Source organism: Oncorhynchus keta, unplaced genomic scaffold (genome assembly GCF_023373465.1).
Source record: "Oncorhynchus keta strain PuntledgeMale-10-30-2019 unplaced genomic scaffold, Oket_V2 Un_scaffold_180_pilon_pilon, whole genome shotgun sequence".
Taxonomy (NCBI): domain Eukaryota; kingdom Metazoa; phylum Chordata; class Actinopteri; order Salmoniformes; family Salmonidae; genus Oncorhynchus; species Oncorhynchus keta.
In genome coordinates this window covers 532164-552500 of record NW_026290834.1, presented here as the reverse complement: position 1 = coordinate 552500, position 20337 = coordinate 532164, and the positions used below count along the sequence as shown (strand labels likewise).

The 20337-nt window shown below is 42.2% G+C and overlaps 2 protein-coding genes across 2 annotated transcripts in view; both read left to right on the top strand.

Annotated features, from left to right (window-relative positions):
- LOC118378362 (tetraspanin-8-like) overlaps positions 1-20337 on the top strand; it is a 61973-nt gene that overhangs the window by 40459 nt on the left and 1177 nt on the right. The window lies entirely within an intron of this gene.
- Positions 12174-20217, top strand: LOC127927857 (tetraspanin-8-like). The gene is made up of 6 exons (XM_052514579.1): positions 12174-12333; positions 13782-13844; positions 14002-14121; positions 16774-16848; positions 18529-18609; positions 20071-20217. Exons 1-6 carry the CDS (start codon positions 12277-12279, stop codon positions 20200-20202), a joined length of 528 nt encoding a protein of 175 aa, XP_052370539.1. The 5' UTR covers positions 12174-12276; the 3' UTR covers positions 20203-20217.

Below are 20337 nucleotides of genomic sequence, written 5' to 3'. Positions count from 1 at the left end.
ATCAGGGTTTCATTTGCCTGTTTATGTATCTACCTTTGAGGTTAAAAGGGTGAAAAGTGGTCACCAGAGGGCCCAAATTGTGCACTACTCTTTCTAAAACATTTCAGAAAACCCCAGTACAAAAAAAAAACATTCATAACTCACAATTCTACATCCTATGATTCCTATCTCCTTCTGAACCCCTTGATACAACAAGGCGTTGCACCCAGTGTCATAGCCCAAGGTAGAACAGTCTTGTGTTTGGTAGACCCCGCCTTCAACCAGAGATATATTGACAGTTTAACTTTCTTACCCATGAGATTTTTTACATTTATTTTATTTATCCGTTATTTTACCAGGTAAGTTGACAGAGAACATTCTCATTTACAGCAAGGACCTGGGGAATAGTGACAGGGGAGAGGAGGGGGATGAATGAGCCAATTGTAAACTAGGGATGATTAGGTGACCATGATGGTATGAGGGCCACATTAGGAAGTTAGCCAGGACACCGGGGTTAACACCACTACTCTTCTGATAAGTTCCATGAGATCTTTAATGACCTCAGAGAGTCAGGACACCCGTTTAACGTCCCATCCGAAAGATGGCACCCTACACAAGGCAGTGTCCCAAATCACTGCCCTGGGGCATTGGGATACTTTTTAGACCAGAGGATAGAGTGCCTCCTACTGGCCCGCCAACACCACTTCCAGCAGCATCTGGTCTCCCATCCAGGGACCGACCAGGACCAACCAAGATTGGCTATAATGCCAGAGGCCTTGAGTTTTGAAAACTCTGTGAAAGGAGGGATTCCTCATTTCATCTGAGGACAATCTACATTATATTGGATCTTATCCTGGTCCCGAAATGTACGGGTGTGATCAAATGTCTCCCAAAGAGCAATTGAGCTCCATGACATGGTATGAGACAGTACGTCATAACACCTTTGATTTCCATAAAGAGATGGAATTATATTGTGATGATGATGTGGTTATCCTGCGTGAAGGATGCCTCAGATTCAGAGAAGAGGTCATCAAAGATGCCGGCATTGACCCCTGGACTTGTACAACTATTGCATCGGCATGAATGAAAACCTATCGTACACACTATGTCAAACTAAGATGGAAAATAATGATAATGGAAAAATTGATGTAATACATGTATCACTACAATGCCACTTAATATAATGTTTACATACCCTACATTACTCATCTCATATGTATATACTGTACTCTATACCATCTACTGCATCTTGCCTATGCCGTTCTGTACCATCACTCATTCATATATTTTTATGTGCATATTCTTTATCCCTTTACACTTGTGTGAATAAGATTTTGGAAGTTTTTGGTAGTTTTGGAATTGTTAGGTTACATTACTCGTTGGTTATTACTGCATTGTCGGAGCTAGAAGCACAAGCAAACTGCACCCTACATACAGCCTGTCATCTCCATGAGGTGTTGGTACTACAACTTCACCCTACAGCCTGTCATCTCCATGAGGTGTTGGTACTACAACTTCACCCTACAGCCTGTCATCTCCATGAGGTGTTGGTTCTACAACTTCACCCTACAGCCTGTCATCTCCATGAGGTGTTGGTTCTACAACTTCACCCTACAGCCTGTCATCTCCATGAGGTGTTGGTTCTACAACTTCACCCTACAGCCTGTCATCTCCATGAGGTGTTGGTTCTACAACTTCACCCTACAGCCTGTCATCTCCATGAGGTGTTGGTTCTACAACTTCACCCTACAGCCTGTCATCTCCATGAGGTGTTGGTTCTACAACTTCACCCTACAGCCTGTCATCTCCATGAGGTGTTGGTTCTACAACTTCACCCTACAGCCTGTCATCTCCATGAGGTGTTGGTTCTACAACTTCACCCTACAGCCTGTCATCTCCATGAGGTGTTGCTACTACAACTTCACCCTACAGCCTGTCATCTCCATGAGGTGTTGGTTCTACAACTTCACCCTACAGCCTGTTATCTCCATGAGGTGTTGGTTCTACAACTTCACCCTACAGCCTGTCATCTCCATGAGGTGTTGGTTCTACAACTTCACCCTACAGCCTGTCATCTCCATGAGGTGTTGGTACTACAACTTCACCCTACAGCCTGTCATCTCCATGAGGTGTTGGTTCTACAACTTCACCCTACAGCCTGTCATCTCCATGAGGTGTTGGTTCTACAACTTCACCCTACAGCCTGTCATCTCCATGAGGTGTTGCTACTACAACTTCACCCTACAGCCTGTCATCTCCATGAGGTGTTGGTTCTACAACTTCACCCTACAGCCTGTTATCTCCATGAGGTGTTGGTTCTACAACTTCACCCTACAGCCTGTCATCTCCATGAGGTGTTGGTTCTACAACTTCACCCTACAGCCTGTCATCTCCATGAGGTGTTGGTTCTACAACTTCACCCTACAGCCTGTCATTTCCATGAGGTGTTGCTACTACAACTTCACCCTACAGCCTGTCATCTCCATGAGGTGTTGCTACTACAACTTCACCCTACAGCCTGTCATCTCCATGAGGTGTTGGTTCTACAACTTCACCCTACAGCCTGTCATCTCCATGAGGTGTTGGTTCTACAACTTCACCCTACAGCCTGTCATCTCCATGAGGTGTTGGTTCTACAACTTCACCCTACAGCCTGTCATCTCCATGCGGTGTTGCTACTACAACTTCACCCTACAGCCTGTCATCTCCATGAGGTGTTGCTACTACAACTTCACCCTACAGCCTGTCATCTCCATGAGGTGTTGGTACTACAACTTCACCCTACAGCCTGTCATCTCCATGAGGTGTTGCTACTACAACTTCACCCTACAGCCTGTCATCTCCATGAGGTGTTGCTACTACAACTTCACCCTACAGCCTGTCATCTCCATGAGGTGTTGGTTCTACAACTTCACCCTACAGCCTGTCATCTCCATGAGGTGTTGGTTCTACAACTTCACCCTACAGCCTGTCATCTCCATGAGGTGTTGGTTCTACAACTTCACCCTACAGCCTGTCATCTCCATGCGGTGTTGCTACTACAACTTCACCCTACAGCCTGTCATCTCCATGAGGTGTTGCTACTACAACTTCACCCTACAGCCTGTCATCTCCATGAGGTGTTGGTACTACAACTTCACCCTACAGCCTGTCATCTCCATGAGGTGTTGGTTCTACAACTTCACCCTACAGCCTGTCATCTCCATGAGGTGTTGGTTCTACAACTTCACCCTACAGCCTGTCATCTCCATGAGGTGTTGGTTCTACAACTTCACCCTACAGCCTGTCATCTCCATGAGGAATTGGTACTACAACTTCACCCTACAGCCTGTCATCTCCATGAGGTGTTGCTACTACAACTTCACCCTACAGCCTGTCATCTCCATGAGGAATTGGTACTACAACTTCACCCTACAGCCTGTCATCTCCATGAGGTGTTGGCTCTACAACTTCACCCTACAGCCTGTCATCTCCATGAGGAATTGGTACTACAACTTCACCCTACATCCTGTCATCTCCATGAGGTGTTGGCTCTACAACTTCACCCTACAGCCTGTCATCTCCATGAGGAATTGGTACTACAACTTCACCCTACAGCCTGTCATCTCCATGAGGTGTTGGCTCTACAACTTCACCCTACAGCCTGTCATCTCCATGAGGAATTGGTACTACAACTTCACCCTACATCCTGTCATCTCCATGAGGTGTTGGCTCTACAACTTCACCCTACAGCCTGTCATCTCCATGAGGAATTGGTACTACAACTTCACCCTACAGCCTGTCATCTCCATGAGGTGTTGGCTCTACAACTTCACCCTACAGCCTGTCATCTCCATGAGGAATTGGTACTACAACTTCACCCTACAGCCTGTCATCTCCTTGAGGTGTTGGCTCTACAACTTCACCCTACAGCCTGTCATCTCCATGAGGTGTTGGTTCTACAACTTCACCCTACAGCCTGTCATCTCCATGAGGTGTTGGTTCTACAACTTCACCCTACAGCCTGTCATCTCCATGAGGTGTTGGTTCTACAACTTCACCCTACAGCAAGTCATCTCCATGAGGTTTTGGTTCTACAACTTTACCCTACAGCCTGTCATCTCCATGAGGTGTTGGTTCTACAACTTCACCCTACAGCCTGTCATCTCCATGAGGTGTTGGTTCTACAACTTCACCCTACAGCCTGTCATCTCCATGAGGTGTTGGTTCTACAACTTCACCCTACAGCCTGTCATCTCCATGAGGTGTTGGTTCTACAACTTCACCCTACAGCCTGTCATCTCCATGAGGTGTTGGTTCTACAACTTCACCCTACAGCCTGTCATCTCCATGAGGTGTTGGTTCTACAACTTCACCCTACAGCCTGTCATCTCCATGAGGTGTTGGTTCTACAACTTCACCCTACAGCCTGTCATCTCCATGAGGTTTTGGTTCTACAACTTCACCCTACAGCCTGTCATCTCCATGAGGTGTTGGTTCTACAACTTCACCCTACAGCCTGTCATCTCCATGAGGTGTTGGTTCTACAACTTCACCCTACAGCCTGTCATCTCCATGAGGTGTTGGTTCTACAACTTCACCCTACAGCCTGTCATCTCCATGAGGTGTTGGTTCTACAACTTCACCCTACAGCCTGTCATCTCCATGAGGTGTTGGTTCTACAACTTCACCCTACAGCCTGTCATCTCCATGAGGTGTTGGTTCTACAACTTCACCCTACAGCCTGTCATCTCCATGAGGTGTTGGTTCTACAACTTCACCCTACAGCCTGTCATCTCCATGAGGTGTTGGTTCTACAACTTCACCCTACAGCCTGTCATCTCCATGAGGTGTTGGTTCTACAACTTCACCCTACAGCCTGTCATCTCCATGAGGTGTTGGTTCTACAACTTCACCCTACAGCCTGTCATCTCCATGAGGTGTTGGTTCTACAACTTCACCCTACATCCTGTCATCTCCATGAGGTGTTGGCTCTACAACTTCACCCTACAGCCTGTCATCTCCATGAGGAATTGGTACTACAACTTCACCCTACAGCCTGTCATCTCCTTGAGGTGTTGGCTCTACAACTTCACCCTACAGCCTGTCATCTCCTTGAGGTGTTGGTTCTACAACTTCACCCTACAGCCTGTCATCTCCATGAGGTGTTGGCTCTACAACTTCACCCTACAGCCTGTCATCTCCATGAGGTGTTGGCTCTACAACTTCACCCTACAGCCTGTCATCTCCATGAGGAATTGGTACTACAACTTCACCCTACAGCCTGTCATCTCCTTGAGGTGTTGGCTCTACAACTTCACCCTACAGCCTGTCATCTCCTTGAGGTGTTGGTTCTACAACTTCACCCTACAGCCTGTCATCTCCATGAGGTATTGGAATTACATGGACTGTGGGACTTGATCCTAGATCAGCGTTTCTACTCTGAGAGGCTTTATGAAAACAAGCTCTGGTCTCATTATATGGTGCTGATTCCCCTGTACAAAAGGTGGCTCCTATAGTAGAACCCTTTAAATAAATCATTTTTGGTTCCAGGTAGAACCTATTTTGTTTCAGGAAGAACCCTTTTGGATTCCATATAGAATCCTTTCCACAAAAGGGAACTAGAAAAGTGTTCTACCTGGAACCAAAAAGTGTTCTCCTATGAGGACAGCTAAGGAACCCTTTTGGAACCCATATTTTGAACTATTGAATCAAATCAAATGTATTTACATAGCCCTTTGTGGTGTGTATCAGCTGATATCTCAAAGTGCTGTACAGAAATCCAGCCTAAAACCCCAAACAGCAAGCAATGCAGGTGTTGAAACATGTTGGCTAGGAAAAACTCCCTAGAAAGGCCAAAACCTAGGAAGAAACCTAGAGAGGAAACAGGCTATGAGGGGTGGCCAGTCCTCTTCTGGCTGTGCCAGGTGGATATTTTAACAGAACATGGCCAAGATGTTCAAATGTTCATAAATGACCAGCATGGTCAAATAATAGGTCTGAGACAGGTATCACATCCGGTGAACAGGTCAGGATTCCATAGCCGCAGGCAGAACAGTTGAAACTGGAGCAGCAGCACAGCCAGGTGGACTAGGGACAGCAAGGAGTCATCATGCCAGGTAGTCCTGAGCCATGGTCCTAGGGCTCAGGTCCTCCGAGAGAGAGAAAGAAAGATAGAAAGAGAGAATTAGAGAGAGCATAAAAGTTGTTAAAAAATAAAAATTGTAAATTGAAGTTAAGTTTATGATAGAAAAAAGCACTGAAGAGTGTAGGGAATCATTCTACCATCTAAATAGCTGTGAAATATATTTTCAACTGGTTTTTACAGCTGTTGAACAAAAACAAAAGTTAAAGTTCTCCGTTTTGGTTCACCAGCTTCAAATAACAGTTTTGGCCCGTTTATAACTAAGACCATGTCAAGTGTATGACAGTGTACACTGTATTGTCCCCAATATAATGTTTACTTTATTCATTGGGTGATGTAGTATTCAGTCGGATCTTGTCTTCAATGCATTGGACTGGGGTTTCTGGCCATCTACCTTCACCACAGTTAGGACAGAATTACAAGATCATGTCCATAAAAATTTAATTAAACAAATATTTAAAAACAACATTGGTATTTATTGAATTCTGTGTCCAATCCCCCCCAAAAAAAAAAAAAAAATCTCCAGCTTCCAAATATGATGAAAGCCTGGTACGAAGGGTACGTCCCGTTGCACACAAATGGAAGAGATGTGGTACCAGGACTGATGCAACTGCAAACCATTTGTAAGTTATTATCTAACAGGATGTGGTTTTATATGATCAGTTAAGTTGTCCTGCCCAACGCTTCACCGTGGGCAAACTGTCTGCCCTCCTCCTACAGCCCCCAATGTCACAGGAAGGCAAAAATAATCATCAAGGACAACAACCACCTGAGCCACAGCCTGTTCACCTCGTTATCATCCAGAAGCCGAGGTCAGTACAGGTGCATCAAAGCTGAGACTGAAAAACATCTATCTCAAGTCTATCAGACTGTTAAACAGTCATCACTAACACAGAAGGGCTGCTGCCAACATATAGACTCAAATCACTGTAACAAAACAAAAAAATATATACAAAAACCTTTCAAAATCCTGTTACTTTGTCATTATGGTGTATTGTGTGTAGATAGATGAAAACATTAAATGAATCCATTTTATTTTTTTATTTATTTTATTTCACCTTTATTTATTTAACCAGGTAGGCAAGTTGAGAACAAGTTCTCATTTACAATTGCGACCTGGCCAAGATAAAGCAAAGCAGTTCGACAGATACAACGACACAGAGTTACACATGGAGTAAAACAAACATACAGTCAATAATATAGTATAAACAAGTCTATATACAATGTGAGCAAATGAGGTGAGAAGGGAGGTAAAGGCAAAAAAGGCCATGGTGGCAAAGTAAATACAATATAGCACAATAAAACACTGGAATGGTAGTTTTGCAATGGAAGAATGTGCAAAGCAGAAATAAAAATAATGGGGTGCAAAGGAGCAAAATAAATAAATAAATTAAATACAGTAGGGAAAGAGGTAGTTGTTTGGGCTAAATTATAGGTGGGTTATGTACAGGTGCAGTAATCTGTAAGATGCTCTGACAGCTGGTGCTTAAAGCTAGTGAGGGAGACAAGTGTTTCCAGTTTCAGAGATTTTTGTAGTTCGTTCCAGTCATTGGCAGCAGAGAACTGGAAGGAGAGGCGGACTGTGATAATGAGACTGTGATCAGAACACTTTCCAAATGTGCTGTAGGCTGCCATTTTGTCTGAAATGCCTGTAAAGAGAAGAGGAGCAGTTGGCTGCAGGATGTGGGGAGTGTTATTTGTCCCAAAGTAGGTCATTAGAGTTTTAATCTTCATGTTAAGGGCATGGTTTGGCCTCAGTGGGTTAGTGGCTTGTTCCATAGTAGGTAACTAGTGTTTTAATCTTCAGGATAAGGGTATGGTTTGGCCTCAGTGGGTTAGTGGCTTGTTCCATAGTAGGTCAGTAGTGTTTTAATCTTCATGTTAAGGGTGTGGTTTGACTTCCGTGGGTTAGTGGCTTTAGAAATGTTCTGTGACACTTTCACTCAGTGGAACATTAGTTCTAGAATCTAACCAAACCAGTCTCTTCATATACAAGCAGAAGTTATTTATTCCAAAGTTTTCACTTCCTGAATTGACTGACTTCAATTAAAATTGACCCCAATCATGGCTTGATCAAAAGGTGGCTTTGACATATCCCATGAATGGAACATGTACTTGATACTGAATGTCAGTGTTGGGATTCAATTACAGACAATTCAGGAAGTCAAATTCCAATTCTCTTCAATGAGGAACATTTGGAATGGAATTTGGTTTGTTTTGTGAATTGCCTGGACTTGATCCCCCAACCTGCTGAACATCACTATGGACCACATTGCATCATGGCAGCTTGTTAGCCTTGATAATGTAGTTCATTAGCAGTAGGTACAGCTTGTGAGCCTTGATAATGTAGTTCATCAGCAGTATGTACAGCTTGTGAGCCTTGATAATGTAGTTCATCGGCAGTAGGTACAGCTTGTTAGCCTTGATAATGTAGTTCATCGGCAGTAGGTACAGCTTGTTAGCCTTGATAATGTAGTTCATCAGCAGTAGGTACAGCTTGTTAGCCTTGATAATGTAGTTCATTGGCAGTAGGTACAGCTTGTTAGCCTTGATAATGTAGTTAATCGGCAGTAGGTACAGCTTGTTAGCCTTGATAATGTAGTTCATCAGCAGTAGGTACAGCTTGTGAGCCTTGATAATGTAGTTCATCAGCAGTAGGTACAGCTTGTTAGCCTTGATAATGTAGTTCATCGGCAGTAGGTACAGCTTGTTAGCCTTGATAATGTAGTTCATCAGCAGTAGGTACAGCTTGTTAGCCTTGATAATGTAGTTCATCAGCAGTAGGTACAGCTTGTTAGCCTTGATAATGTAGTTCATCGGCAGTAGGTACAGCTTGTTAGCCTTGATAATGTAGTTCATCGGCAGTAGGTACAGCTTGTGAGCCTTGATAATGTAGTTCATCAGCAGTAGGTACAGCTTATTAGCCTTGATAATGTAGTTCATCGGCAGTAGGTAAAGTTTGTTAGCCTTGGTAATGTAGTTCATTGTCAGTAGGCATAATTAGTCGATTGGACTCAGATGATAATTGTTACTTGCTGATTACTGTGATGAATGAGCCAGTAGAGGACTTGCCTTCAGCTATCTGATCAAAGAGGGCCTAGGTCACGTGGCAAACTCATTCCACAGAGGGTGTGTTTTTGCTCCTCCCTTGTACTTGATGAAGATCGCTAATTAGTAAGGAAGTCGCCTCACCTGGTTGTCGAGGGCTTAACAACTAAAACCAGCCGACACAAGGCCCAACATGGAATGACTTGGATACCCCTGGCCTAGGTGCTAGAGGTTGATTTGGAATTGGTCCCATTGCCAAATCCAGCCATTACACCAGGACTTTCCAACCAATCTAATGAAGGAAAATATATTATTGTTCTTCAGAAAGGCAGGTGATGAGGACCATACAGAAAGCATATTCAGGGCATCATACAAACTCTTTACCCAGGATATCAAATCAAATTCTATTAGTCACATGCGCCCGAATACAACTGGTAGACCTTACAGTGAAATGCTTACTTACGAGCCCCTAACCGACAGTGCAGTTTTAAAAATATGAATAAGATTAATTAATAACTTCTTGGCGCACCGATCCCTTTAGCGGGATCATTTTCGTCAACATCCGCTGAATTGCAGAGCGCCAAATTCAAATTAAATTACAAAAATATTTAATTTTCATGAAATCACAAGTACAATATACCAAAACACAGATGAGCTTGTTGTTAATTCACCCTGCGTGTCAGATTTAGAAAAAAGCTTTACAGCAAAAGCAAACCAAGCATTTGTGTGAGGACATCGATCAGTAGACCAAACATTACAAACAGCTAGTAGCAAAGTAGCTTGGTCACGAAAGTCAGAAAAGCAATCAAATTAATCGCTTACCTTTGATGATCTTCTGATGTTTGCACTCACGAGACTCCCAGTTACACAATAAATGTTTGTTTTGTTCGATAAAGATTATTTTTATATCCAAAAACCTCCATTTGGTTGGCGCGTTTTGTTGAGTAATCCACAGGCTCGTGCAGGTCAAGACGTGCAGACGAAAATTCCAAATAGTGTCCGTAAAGTTCGGAGAAACATGTCAAACGTTTTTATATAATCAATCCTCAGGTTGTTTTTAACATAAATAATCGATAATATTTCAACCAGACGGTAAACTTTTCAATACAAGAGAGAAAGCAAATGTCTAGCTACCAGTGTCGCATGAACAAATCTAAGGACATCTGGCAGTCCACTGACGCGATGTGATCAATCTCGCTCCTTTTTCAGAATAAAAGCTTGAAACTATGTCTAAAGACTGTTCACACCCTGTGGAAGCCATAGGAAAAGGAATCTGGTTGATATCCCTTTAAATGGCAGGCAATGGAACAGGGAGGTTTCAAAATAAGAGGCACTTCCTAGTTGGATTTTCCTCAGGTTTACGCCTGCAGTATCAGTTCTGTTATACTCACAGACAATATTTTGACAGTTTTAGAGTGTTTTCTATCCTAATCTGACAATATGCATATTCTAGCATCTGGGCCTGAGAAATAGTTAGTTTACTTTGGGAACGTTATTTATCCAAGGGGTGTACTCACTTTTGTTGCCAGCGGTTTAGACATTAATGGCTGTGTGTATTTTGAGGGGACAGCAAATTCGCACTGTGATACAAGCTGTACACTCACTACTTTACATTGTAGCAAAGTGTCATTTCTTCAGTGTTGTCACATGAAAATATATACTTAAATGTTGACAAAAATGTGAGGGGTGTACTCACTTTTGTGATATACTGTAGACCGCCGTCCCTTTTCTTACCAGACGCTGCTGTTCTATCCTGCCGGTACATCGTATAACCAGCCAGCTGTATGTAGATATTGTCGTCGTTCAGCCACGACTCCGTGAAGCATAAGATGTTACAGTTTTTAATGTCCCGTTGGTAGTTTAAGCTTCCCAATAGCTCACCATTTTATTGTCCAAAGTTTGCATGTTTGCTAGCAGAATTGAAGGGAGTGGGGGTTATTCGATCGCCTCCTACTCCTCAGAAGGCACCCCGCCCTCCGGCCTCCCTTTCTATGCCTCCTCTTAGCGCAGATCACTGGTGTCGGGGCCTGTTCCCGAGGGAGCCATACATCCTCCGTCTCGGGCTCATCAGCGTCGTGAAAGAAGAAAAAGGATTCTGCTAGTCCATGGTGAGTAATCGCAGTCCTGATGTCTAGAAGTTATTTTCGGTCTTAAGAGACGGTAGCGACAACATTATGTACAAAAATAGTAAAAACATTCATTACCAATATTAGCTGGTGGTGTTGTAGTTTGCATAGTTTATGTTTTGGTGGTCAGTCTGCCACTATTTTACCCTGTGGTCTGAATAAATTGTCCTTCTCAAGCGAGAGTCAGAACTGCTCAAACTTGAACTCGTCTGACTTTATTTAACTACAAACAGAGGAGGATTTTTGCTCTGGGGTTTCACTGTTTAGAAGACTGAGGGTCAGTTTTCAGAGGAGGGTGTTTGCTGTGGGGTCTTTATGTAGGAGACTGTTGTAGCCTGGACTGGACTGAGTAGTCAGTAACCACACCCACAGCTTTTAAATACGAGCAAGAGGGAGGGGACTGGTAGGAGACTGTTGGAGCCTGGGCTAAGTAGTCAGTAACCACACCCACAACTTTTAAATATGGGCTAGAGGGAGGGGACTGGTAGGAGACTGTTGGAGCCTGGACTAAGTAGTCAGTAACCACACCCACAGCTTTTAAATATGAGCTAGAGGGAGGGGACTGGTAGGAGACTGTTGGAGCCTGGGCTAAGTAGTCAGTAACCACACCCACAGCTTTTAAATATGGGCTAGAGGGAGGGGACTGGTAGGAGACTGTTGGAGCCTGGGCTAAGTAGTCAGTAACCACACCCACAGCTTTTAAATACGGGCTAGAGGGAGGGGACTGGTAGGAAACTGTTGGAGCCTGGGCTAAGTAGTCAGTAACCACACCCACAGCTTTTAAATACGGGCTAGAGGGAGGGGACTGGTAGGAGACTGTTGGAGCCTGGGCTAAGTAGTCAGTAACCACACCCACAGCTTTTAAATATGAGCTTGTGAAATAACCCTCTCACACACACACACCTGCAACACCAGTGTGGGTCTGGAACAGAGGAATAGGGATTAACTTGACATTGGTCTGTCACATCACATCTTTCCTGTTTGTTGGAAGGTAAGAAGATGGCTGTGGATAAGCATATCAAGAAGTCGCTCTTCCTCTTCATTCTACTGTTCTGGGTGAGTCCTATTAACCTAAATTCTTTACTTTAGCTATAGTGTCCTCGATTGGTTTGACAAAGGTTTTTAATCATAAATGTGTGTGTAGTCAGTGATGTGTTTGTTAGTTTAGTGATCAACTAGTAGCCTAGTAATAGTAATCAATTTAAAAGCTATTTACATGTCTGCTATGGAAATGAGAACATTCAAATGTCTATGGTAACAATGTGTGATCATCATATGACTAACTTTCATTAAGCCATTAACTCTGACTCTGGAAGGTGTTGTCTTTGCGATGATAGTTTAACAAGCCTTCTCAGTTGCAGGGGTCGTATTCATTAGTGCACTCCATTGCAACATAAAAAATTGCCATTGTTTGCTGAGATGACACTATACAGTTTTTTATTTTACCTTTATTTAACCAGGCAAGTCAGTTAAGAACAAATTCTTATTTTCAATGAAGGCCTAGGAACAGTGGGTTAACTGCCTGTTCAGGGGCAGAACAACAGATTTGTACCTTGTCAACTTGTCAGTCGAAGACTAGACCCCAGTGTTTATTTTGGAAACAGCCCTCATTGCATTTAGCTTACGTGCTGAGGTTTTCTGGTTCCTGTGTTTTTGAGTCACTGGACGCACCGTTGTGGAATGACGATATGCAAGTCAGGATGTCACAACCTCTCCTGCTTGGGCATGCCACTCCAGACCACAAGGGGGGCTGTGTGGATGTGGGGACTCATATTTAGAGTTAATCTCAATCAGAATCTTTAAAAAAAAAAAAAATCTTGAACGGAATCTTTCAACTTTTTGAAAGCCAAAATAATCGTCATATTCATAGTCCAGTCATCGCAGAACGTCTTCAACATAAAAACGTGGGTATACGTTGTAATCACTCTAAATAATGAGCGTTCATTCATGTAGCCTTGACATTTTACCTGATGTCTACATGTCCACAGGCCCATACTGTGAGTATGAAATGCTTTCAAAAAAATAATTCATCGATGGCTTCAAGTTACTGGAGTCGTTGGGTTGACCAGCTATCAAATCAAATATTCAATGTATGTAACCTGTCACTATCAGTTCTGACACCACGGGAGAATCTCTATTTCATTTCCTGGATTCCTCGCATCCTCTCCCCTCTGGATTTAAGAGGAGAGGATCTGAGGAATCAAGTTAATGCAATTGAGATTCTCCCATGTGGTCTAGAGTCCACTGTTTATCCAGGAACGATATCCTCATGTGGGAACTGGATGATGCTGTATCTCCTCCATTGTGATGGTGGTTCAACTGTAGTTCCTCAGAGTTGCCACTAGATGTAGCTAGTGTGTTGTGATTCTTTAAAATGAATCCACATTCATGTTGAGTTGGTATGCAACAAGACCTGTTCCTTCAATCCCAGGGACATTGAAACGCACAACTTTCTAAAGTTGATTCTAGATAAAATGCTCATTTCATCTCATTTTGTTTTCCAGATCGGTGGCTGCGCTATTCTTGGTGTCTCCATCTACCTCAAAGTGAGCAAGAATGGAAACGTGGTAAGAAAATACCCAGTGTGACACTACATTAATGCCAACACCATCAAAAGCCCTCTTTACACAGTAAAAATAACACCTTGAAACAAATGCATCCAGTAATATAAACCTATTCAGCACATATCTCCATGTAAAATGACTGTCTGTCCCCCTCCCTCAGATAATGGATGAGGCAGTGCCGTTTGTAGACCTGCTGATAGCTGTTGGCGTCATCATCATGGTACTGGGCTTCCTGGGCTGCTGTGGAGCCATTAAGGAAAACCGATGCATGCTCATTCTGGTGAGGGGAAACACACACTCCCTTACAATAGCCAACCCTCACATTTAAAATGTTACATTGTACACTGCACAGGATAATGTTGTCCCAATAGCCAACCGCTGAAGCGGTTCTAGGTTCTAACCAAAGCAGTCTTCATATGCAGTGCATTCGAAAAGTATTCAGACCTCTTGACTTTTTCCACATTTCATGTTACAGCCGTATTCTAAAAATATTAACTGTTTTTTCCCCCTCATCAATCTACACACAATACCCCATGATGACATCACAATACCCCATGATGACATCACAATACCCCATAATGACATCACAATACCCCATAATGACATCACAATACCCCATAATGACATCACAATACCCCATAATGACATCACAATACCCCATAATGACATCACAATACCCCATGATGGCATTACAATACCCCATAATGACATCACAATACCCCATGATGACATCACAATACCCCATAATGACATCACAATACCCCATGATGGCATCACAATACCCCATGATGGCATCACAATAACCCATAATGGCATCACAATACCCCATAATGGCATCACAATACCCCATGATGGCATCACAATACCCCATAATGGCATCACAATACCCCATAATGGCATCACAATACCCCATAATGGCATCACAATACCCCATAATGACATCACAATACCCCATATTGACCAAGCCAAATCAGGTTAAACATTTTTGCAATTGTAAAAAATGAAAATAAATCAGTTCCATAAGTCTTCAGATCCTTTACTCAGGACTTTGTTGAATCACTTTTGGCAGCGATTACAAACTTGAGTCTTGTTGGGAATGATGCAGCAAGCTTGGCAAACCTGTATTTGTGGAGTTTATCCCTTTCTTCTCTGTAGATCCCACCAAGATCTGTTAGGTTGGATGGGGAGTGTTGCAGCTCAGCTATTTTTAGGTCTCTCCAGGGACCACTCAAGGACATTCAGAGACTTGTCCTGAAGCTACTCCTACGTTGTCTTGGCTGTGTGCTTAGGGCTGTTGTCCTGTTGGAGGGTGAACCTTCACCCCAATCTGAGGTCAGGGCGCTCTGGAGCAGGTTTTATTCAAGGATCTCTCTATACTTTGCTCCGTTCATCTTTCCCTCGATCCTGACTAGTCTCCCAGTCCCTACCGCTGATAAACATCCCCACAGCACGATGCTGCCACCACCATGCTTCACCGTAGGGATGGTGCCAGATTTCCTCCAGACGTGACTCTTGGCATTCAGGCAAAAGTGGTCAAACTTGGTTTCATCAGACAATAATGTTTCTCATGGTCTGAGAGTCTTTAGGTGCCTGTTAGCAAACTCCAAGCAGGCTGGCATGTGCCTTTTACTGACGAGTGGCTTCCTTCTGGACACTCTACTATAAAGGCCTGGTTGGTGGAGTGCTGCAGAGATTGTTGTCATTCTGGAAGGTCCTTCAACCTCATGGATTGGTTATTGCTCTGACATGCACTGTCAACCGTGGGACCTTATATAGACAGGTGTGTTCTTTTCCAAATCATGTCCAATCAATTGAATTTACCACAGGTGGACTCCAATCAAGTCATAGAAACTTCTCAAGGATGATCAATGGAACAGGATGCACCTGAGCTCAATTTTGAGTCTCATAGCAAAGGGTCTGAATACATATGTAAATAAGATTAGATGTTTTATTTTTTATAAATGAGCAAAGAATTCTAAACCTGTTTTCTTTTTGCCATTATGGGGTGTTGTATGTAGATGTAACCATGTGGAAAAAGTAACGGCACTGTACCTTCACACAATCATTTATTTAACTTGTTTATACATGTCAGAGATGGTATCACTTTTCCAAGAGTGACAGTTACAAGTATAAGAAGGCTTTTGGGTGAATATAATAGTTTCCCAGGTCACCTATGGGAATAGACTTCTATGGCGTTTTCACTATTTTTTAAACTTGATCAGAATAATCCAGAATCTGTAATCGTCTTTTCTGCTATCCAGGATCAGATCCATCTGGCTGTTTTTCAGCCATTTTTTTCCCTCCAGAAAATAATTGGATAGGATCATTCTGATCCAGATGGCAAAATATCAAGATCACAGAATCCAGATATTCAGTGAACTGGTCCACACCTCACCATCTAATTGACAGCTTGGGGTACTACTTCACTATTACAGGGACACAGAGATGAGTAAACTACATTCACTAAAATAAGTCAAATTTAAAATGGAGGCTGCAAATCCCTTATAAGGTTCCTTCAGAAAGTATACATTGACGGGAGGGGATGGATACTTTTTAAAATGGGATTTCTGTTTTTCATTTTCAATAAATGTGCAAATGTTTGAACATGTTTTACTTTGCCATTATGCCGTATTGTGCATAAATGGGTGGGGATCTATTTCATCCATTTTGAATTCAGGCTGTAACACAAAATGCGTAAATATTATTTCCTGGTATCAAAAATAGCCTCATCACTACATTTGAATCCTGATGATTTTTTTTAAAAGTTGATATTGGTTTTCCAAATCCTTTTATGAAGGATCAGAGGATCATTTCAGTTTTGAAAATTCAAATTCTACCATTTGAATCTGATATGAAAATCCAGGTAACTGTTCCCTCAATGGGAATAACATGTGGTGGGCATATCATGTGAGCGTTTGTTTGTTTGTTTCAGTTCTTCATCGGACTGCTCCACATGTTCATCCTCCTGTTCATCGTCGGAATCCTGGGAGCTGTCGGAGAGAAGAACGTAAGGAGGAAACCCTCACTGATTGAATCAGCGTTGTTTCCACATGTCAATGAAATTACGTTGAACCAACGCCTTTAGTGAGAGGTCTAATGCTTTAATATTTAATCATTTCTGCCATCCAAATTCATATTTGTTATATAAAGAGGCCCTTTTCATTTTGTCTGGCTCGCCATTCCATATAAAATGTCATATTGTTTGTTCATATCATTTAAAAAGCAGGTCACCAGGTGTAGGCAAGACCATAAGCAAACAGGTCAACTGTGATGTGACTAAAGAGTTAATCGGGATGATTTTTTACCACAAATAGACAGGTATTTTCCTTTCCATGGTAGCAAAGATCTTATCTATATTTCTAACTTTCTATAAAAATGTATACCGAGTATGTCCACATCTCCGTCAGACCATTTAATTGGTAGACTAGACGGTACTGTAACATTCGCATTCTTTTAGTGATCCAATATGTGATATAGTACATCATAATAATGTGGTTTTAGATCCAGAGGCCGTGAAGGATAGTGAAAGTATCTAGATCCTCTATGAGGCCGTGGAGACATTCTAATTGTGGATTTAATCCAGAGAGGTTAGCAGAAGTATCTAGATCCTCTATGAGGCCGTGGAGACATTCTAATTGTGGATTTAATCCAGAGAGGTTAGCAGAAGTATCTAGATCCTCTATGAGGCCGTGGAGACATTCTAATTGTGGATTTAAAAGAAAACATGAATCATCAGCGTACAATGACACCTTTAGTTTTTAAACCACGTAGTTCTAATCCCTTGATATTAGTGTTTGATCTCATTTTAACAGCTGACATTTCAATGGCAATAATAAATAGATATGCCGATAGTGGACAACCTTGTTTTGCTCCTTTAGATAGTTTTAAACTTTCTGAGATGTAGCCATTATTTACTATTTTACACCTAGGGTTACTATATATAACTTTAACCCATTTTTATAAGAGATTCTCCAAAATGTAGATATTCTAGGCATTTATATATGTATAAACTCCAGTCGTACTTTATCAAAAGCCTTTTCAAATCAGCTGTGAAAACCAGGCCTGGTGTCCCCGATATTTCATAGTATTCTATTGTTTCCCGTACTTGTCTTATATTATCTCCAATGTATTGTCTATGTAAAAAAAAACTTTCTTATTAGGATGAATAATATCTGACAATACTTTTCTAATTCTTCGCGCCAAGCATTTTGCTAGGATTTTTGCACCACAACACTGAAGTGTAAGAGGCATCTAATGTTTTCAATGGACTGGATCTTTATACATACCATTTGGGTCCTGTTTCAGTAATAATGATATCAGACCTTCTTGTTGCGTGTCTGATAATCTACCATTTATATAGGAGTGGTTAAAACATGCTAATAACGGTCCTCTGAGTCTATCAAAGTAAGTTGTGTATACTTCCACTGTTATGCCATCCAGCCCTGGAGCTTTCCCATCCTTAAAGGCTATAATTGCATCAAGAAGTTCCTCCTCTGTAATTTGGCCTTCACATGAGTCTTTCTCTACAGATTTTACATTATTATTAGGAAAAAATGAATACAATTAGTTTAAGTAAATTGTAAATTGCCTCTTCCTGGCTCAATAATTATTGGTTTGTTTAGTTGGGTCCAGATTAATTGTTCTAATTCAATCGGCTACGAATGTTATTGGATCATTTTGTCGACAGGAGGAAAGGCCAATTTCTGACCCCAGCGTTGACCACACTGACTTGTGCAAAATTGCAAAAGGACGCAAAGGGTACTCAAAGGTAAGCAGAGAATCACTTATTATTAATAAAATACTATTTAGAAGACGGTTTTCAAGGAAGATGGATTTACATGGTATAAAGAAAAAACAAATCAATGAACGTACATTACACTGCCACTATTACTACTTTACAGTACCACTACCCGTACACAACCACTACTTTACAGTACCACTACCAGTACACAACCACTACTTTACAGTACCACTACCCGTACACAACCACTACTTTACAGTACCACTACCCGTACACTACCACTACTTTACAGTCCCACTACCCGCACACTACCATTACTTACAGTACCACTACCCGTACACAACCACTACTTTACAGTACCACTACCCTTACACAGCCACTACTTTACAATACCACTACCCGTACACAACCACTACTTTACAGTACCACTACCCGTACACTACCACTACTTTACAGTACCACTACCCTTACACAGCCACTGCTTTACAGTCCCACTACCCGTACACAACCACTACTTTACAGTACCACTACCCATACCCTACCACTACTTTACAGTACCACTACCCATACCCTACCACTAATTTACAGTACCACTACCCATACCCTACCACTACTTTACAGTACCACTACCCATACCCTACCACTACTTTACAGTACCACTACCCATACCCTACCACTAATTTACAGTACCACTACCCGTACACTACCACTACATTACACTACATTCCAGTACTGTACATCAAAGTCCTATAAACAGAACCTGTCCAGGGAACTGATCTACAGACACATGAAACCATAGAGGTTCCAGGATGATACAACTGCAAAGCAGCGTCTGTCTTCGTACAGTTACCTTGACCTGGTGTTGACTAGTGTTGACTGTGTCTTCGTACAGTTACCTTGACCTGGTGTTGACTGTGTCTTCGTACAGTTACCTTGACCTGGTGTTGACTAGTGTTGACTGTGTCTTCGTACAGTTACCTTGACCTGGTGTTCACTAGTGTCTTTGACCTGGTGTTCACTAGTGTTGACTGTGTCTTCGTGGTGTTCACAGTTACCTTGACCTGGTGTTCACTAGTGTTGACTGTGTCTTGTACAGTTACCTTGACCTGGTGTTCACTAGTGTTGACTGTGTCTTCGTACATTTACCTTGACCTGGTGTTCACTAGTGTTGACTGTGTCTTCGTACAGTTACCTTGACCTGGTGTTCACTAGTGTTGACTGTGTCTTCGTACAGTTACCTTGACCTGGTGTTCACTAGTGTTGACTATGTCTTCGTACAGTTACCTTGACCTGGTGTTGACTGTGTCTTCGTACAGTTACCTTGACCTGGTGTTGACTAGGTCTTCATACAGTTACCTTGACCTGGTGTTGACTGTGTCTTCGTACAGTTACCTTGACCTGGTGTTCACTAGTGTTGACTGAGTCTTCTTCGTACAGTTACCTTGACCTGGTGTTCACTAGTGTTGACTGTTTGTTTTGTCCTCTGAGCCTTGTGCCAAGTTTGTGACTTTCTTCATCGCTTCTCCTTTTGGTATCGCAGCCTTGATGGTAAGAATCCAAAAGTCCAATCTCTATAACAAAGCCTGTATTAATACACTATATTATGTACTGTACCGGTAATATAAATGGAATACATTTGTATAGTTCTATGCACTGTTCAGTACTGGTCTGTTTCATCTTCACTAACTCTTCATGTCTGTTCTCATTGGCATTAAGATGGATATGTGCAATTCACTCAGTACTTAGTGAATGTAT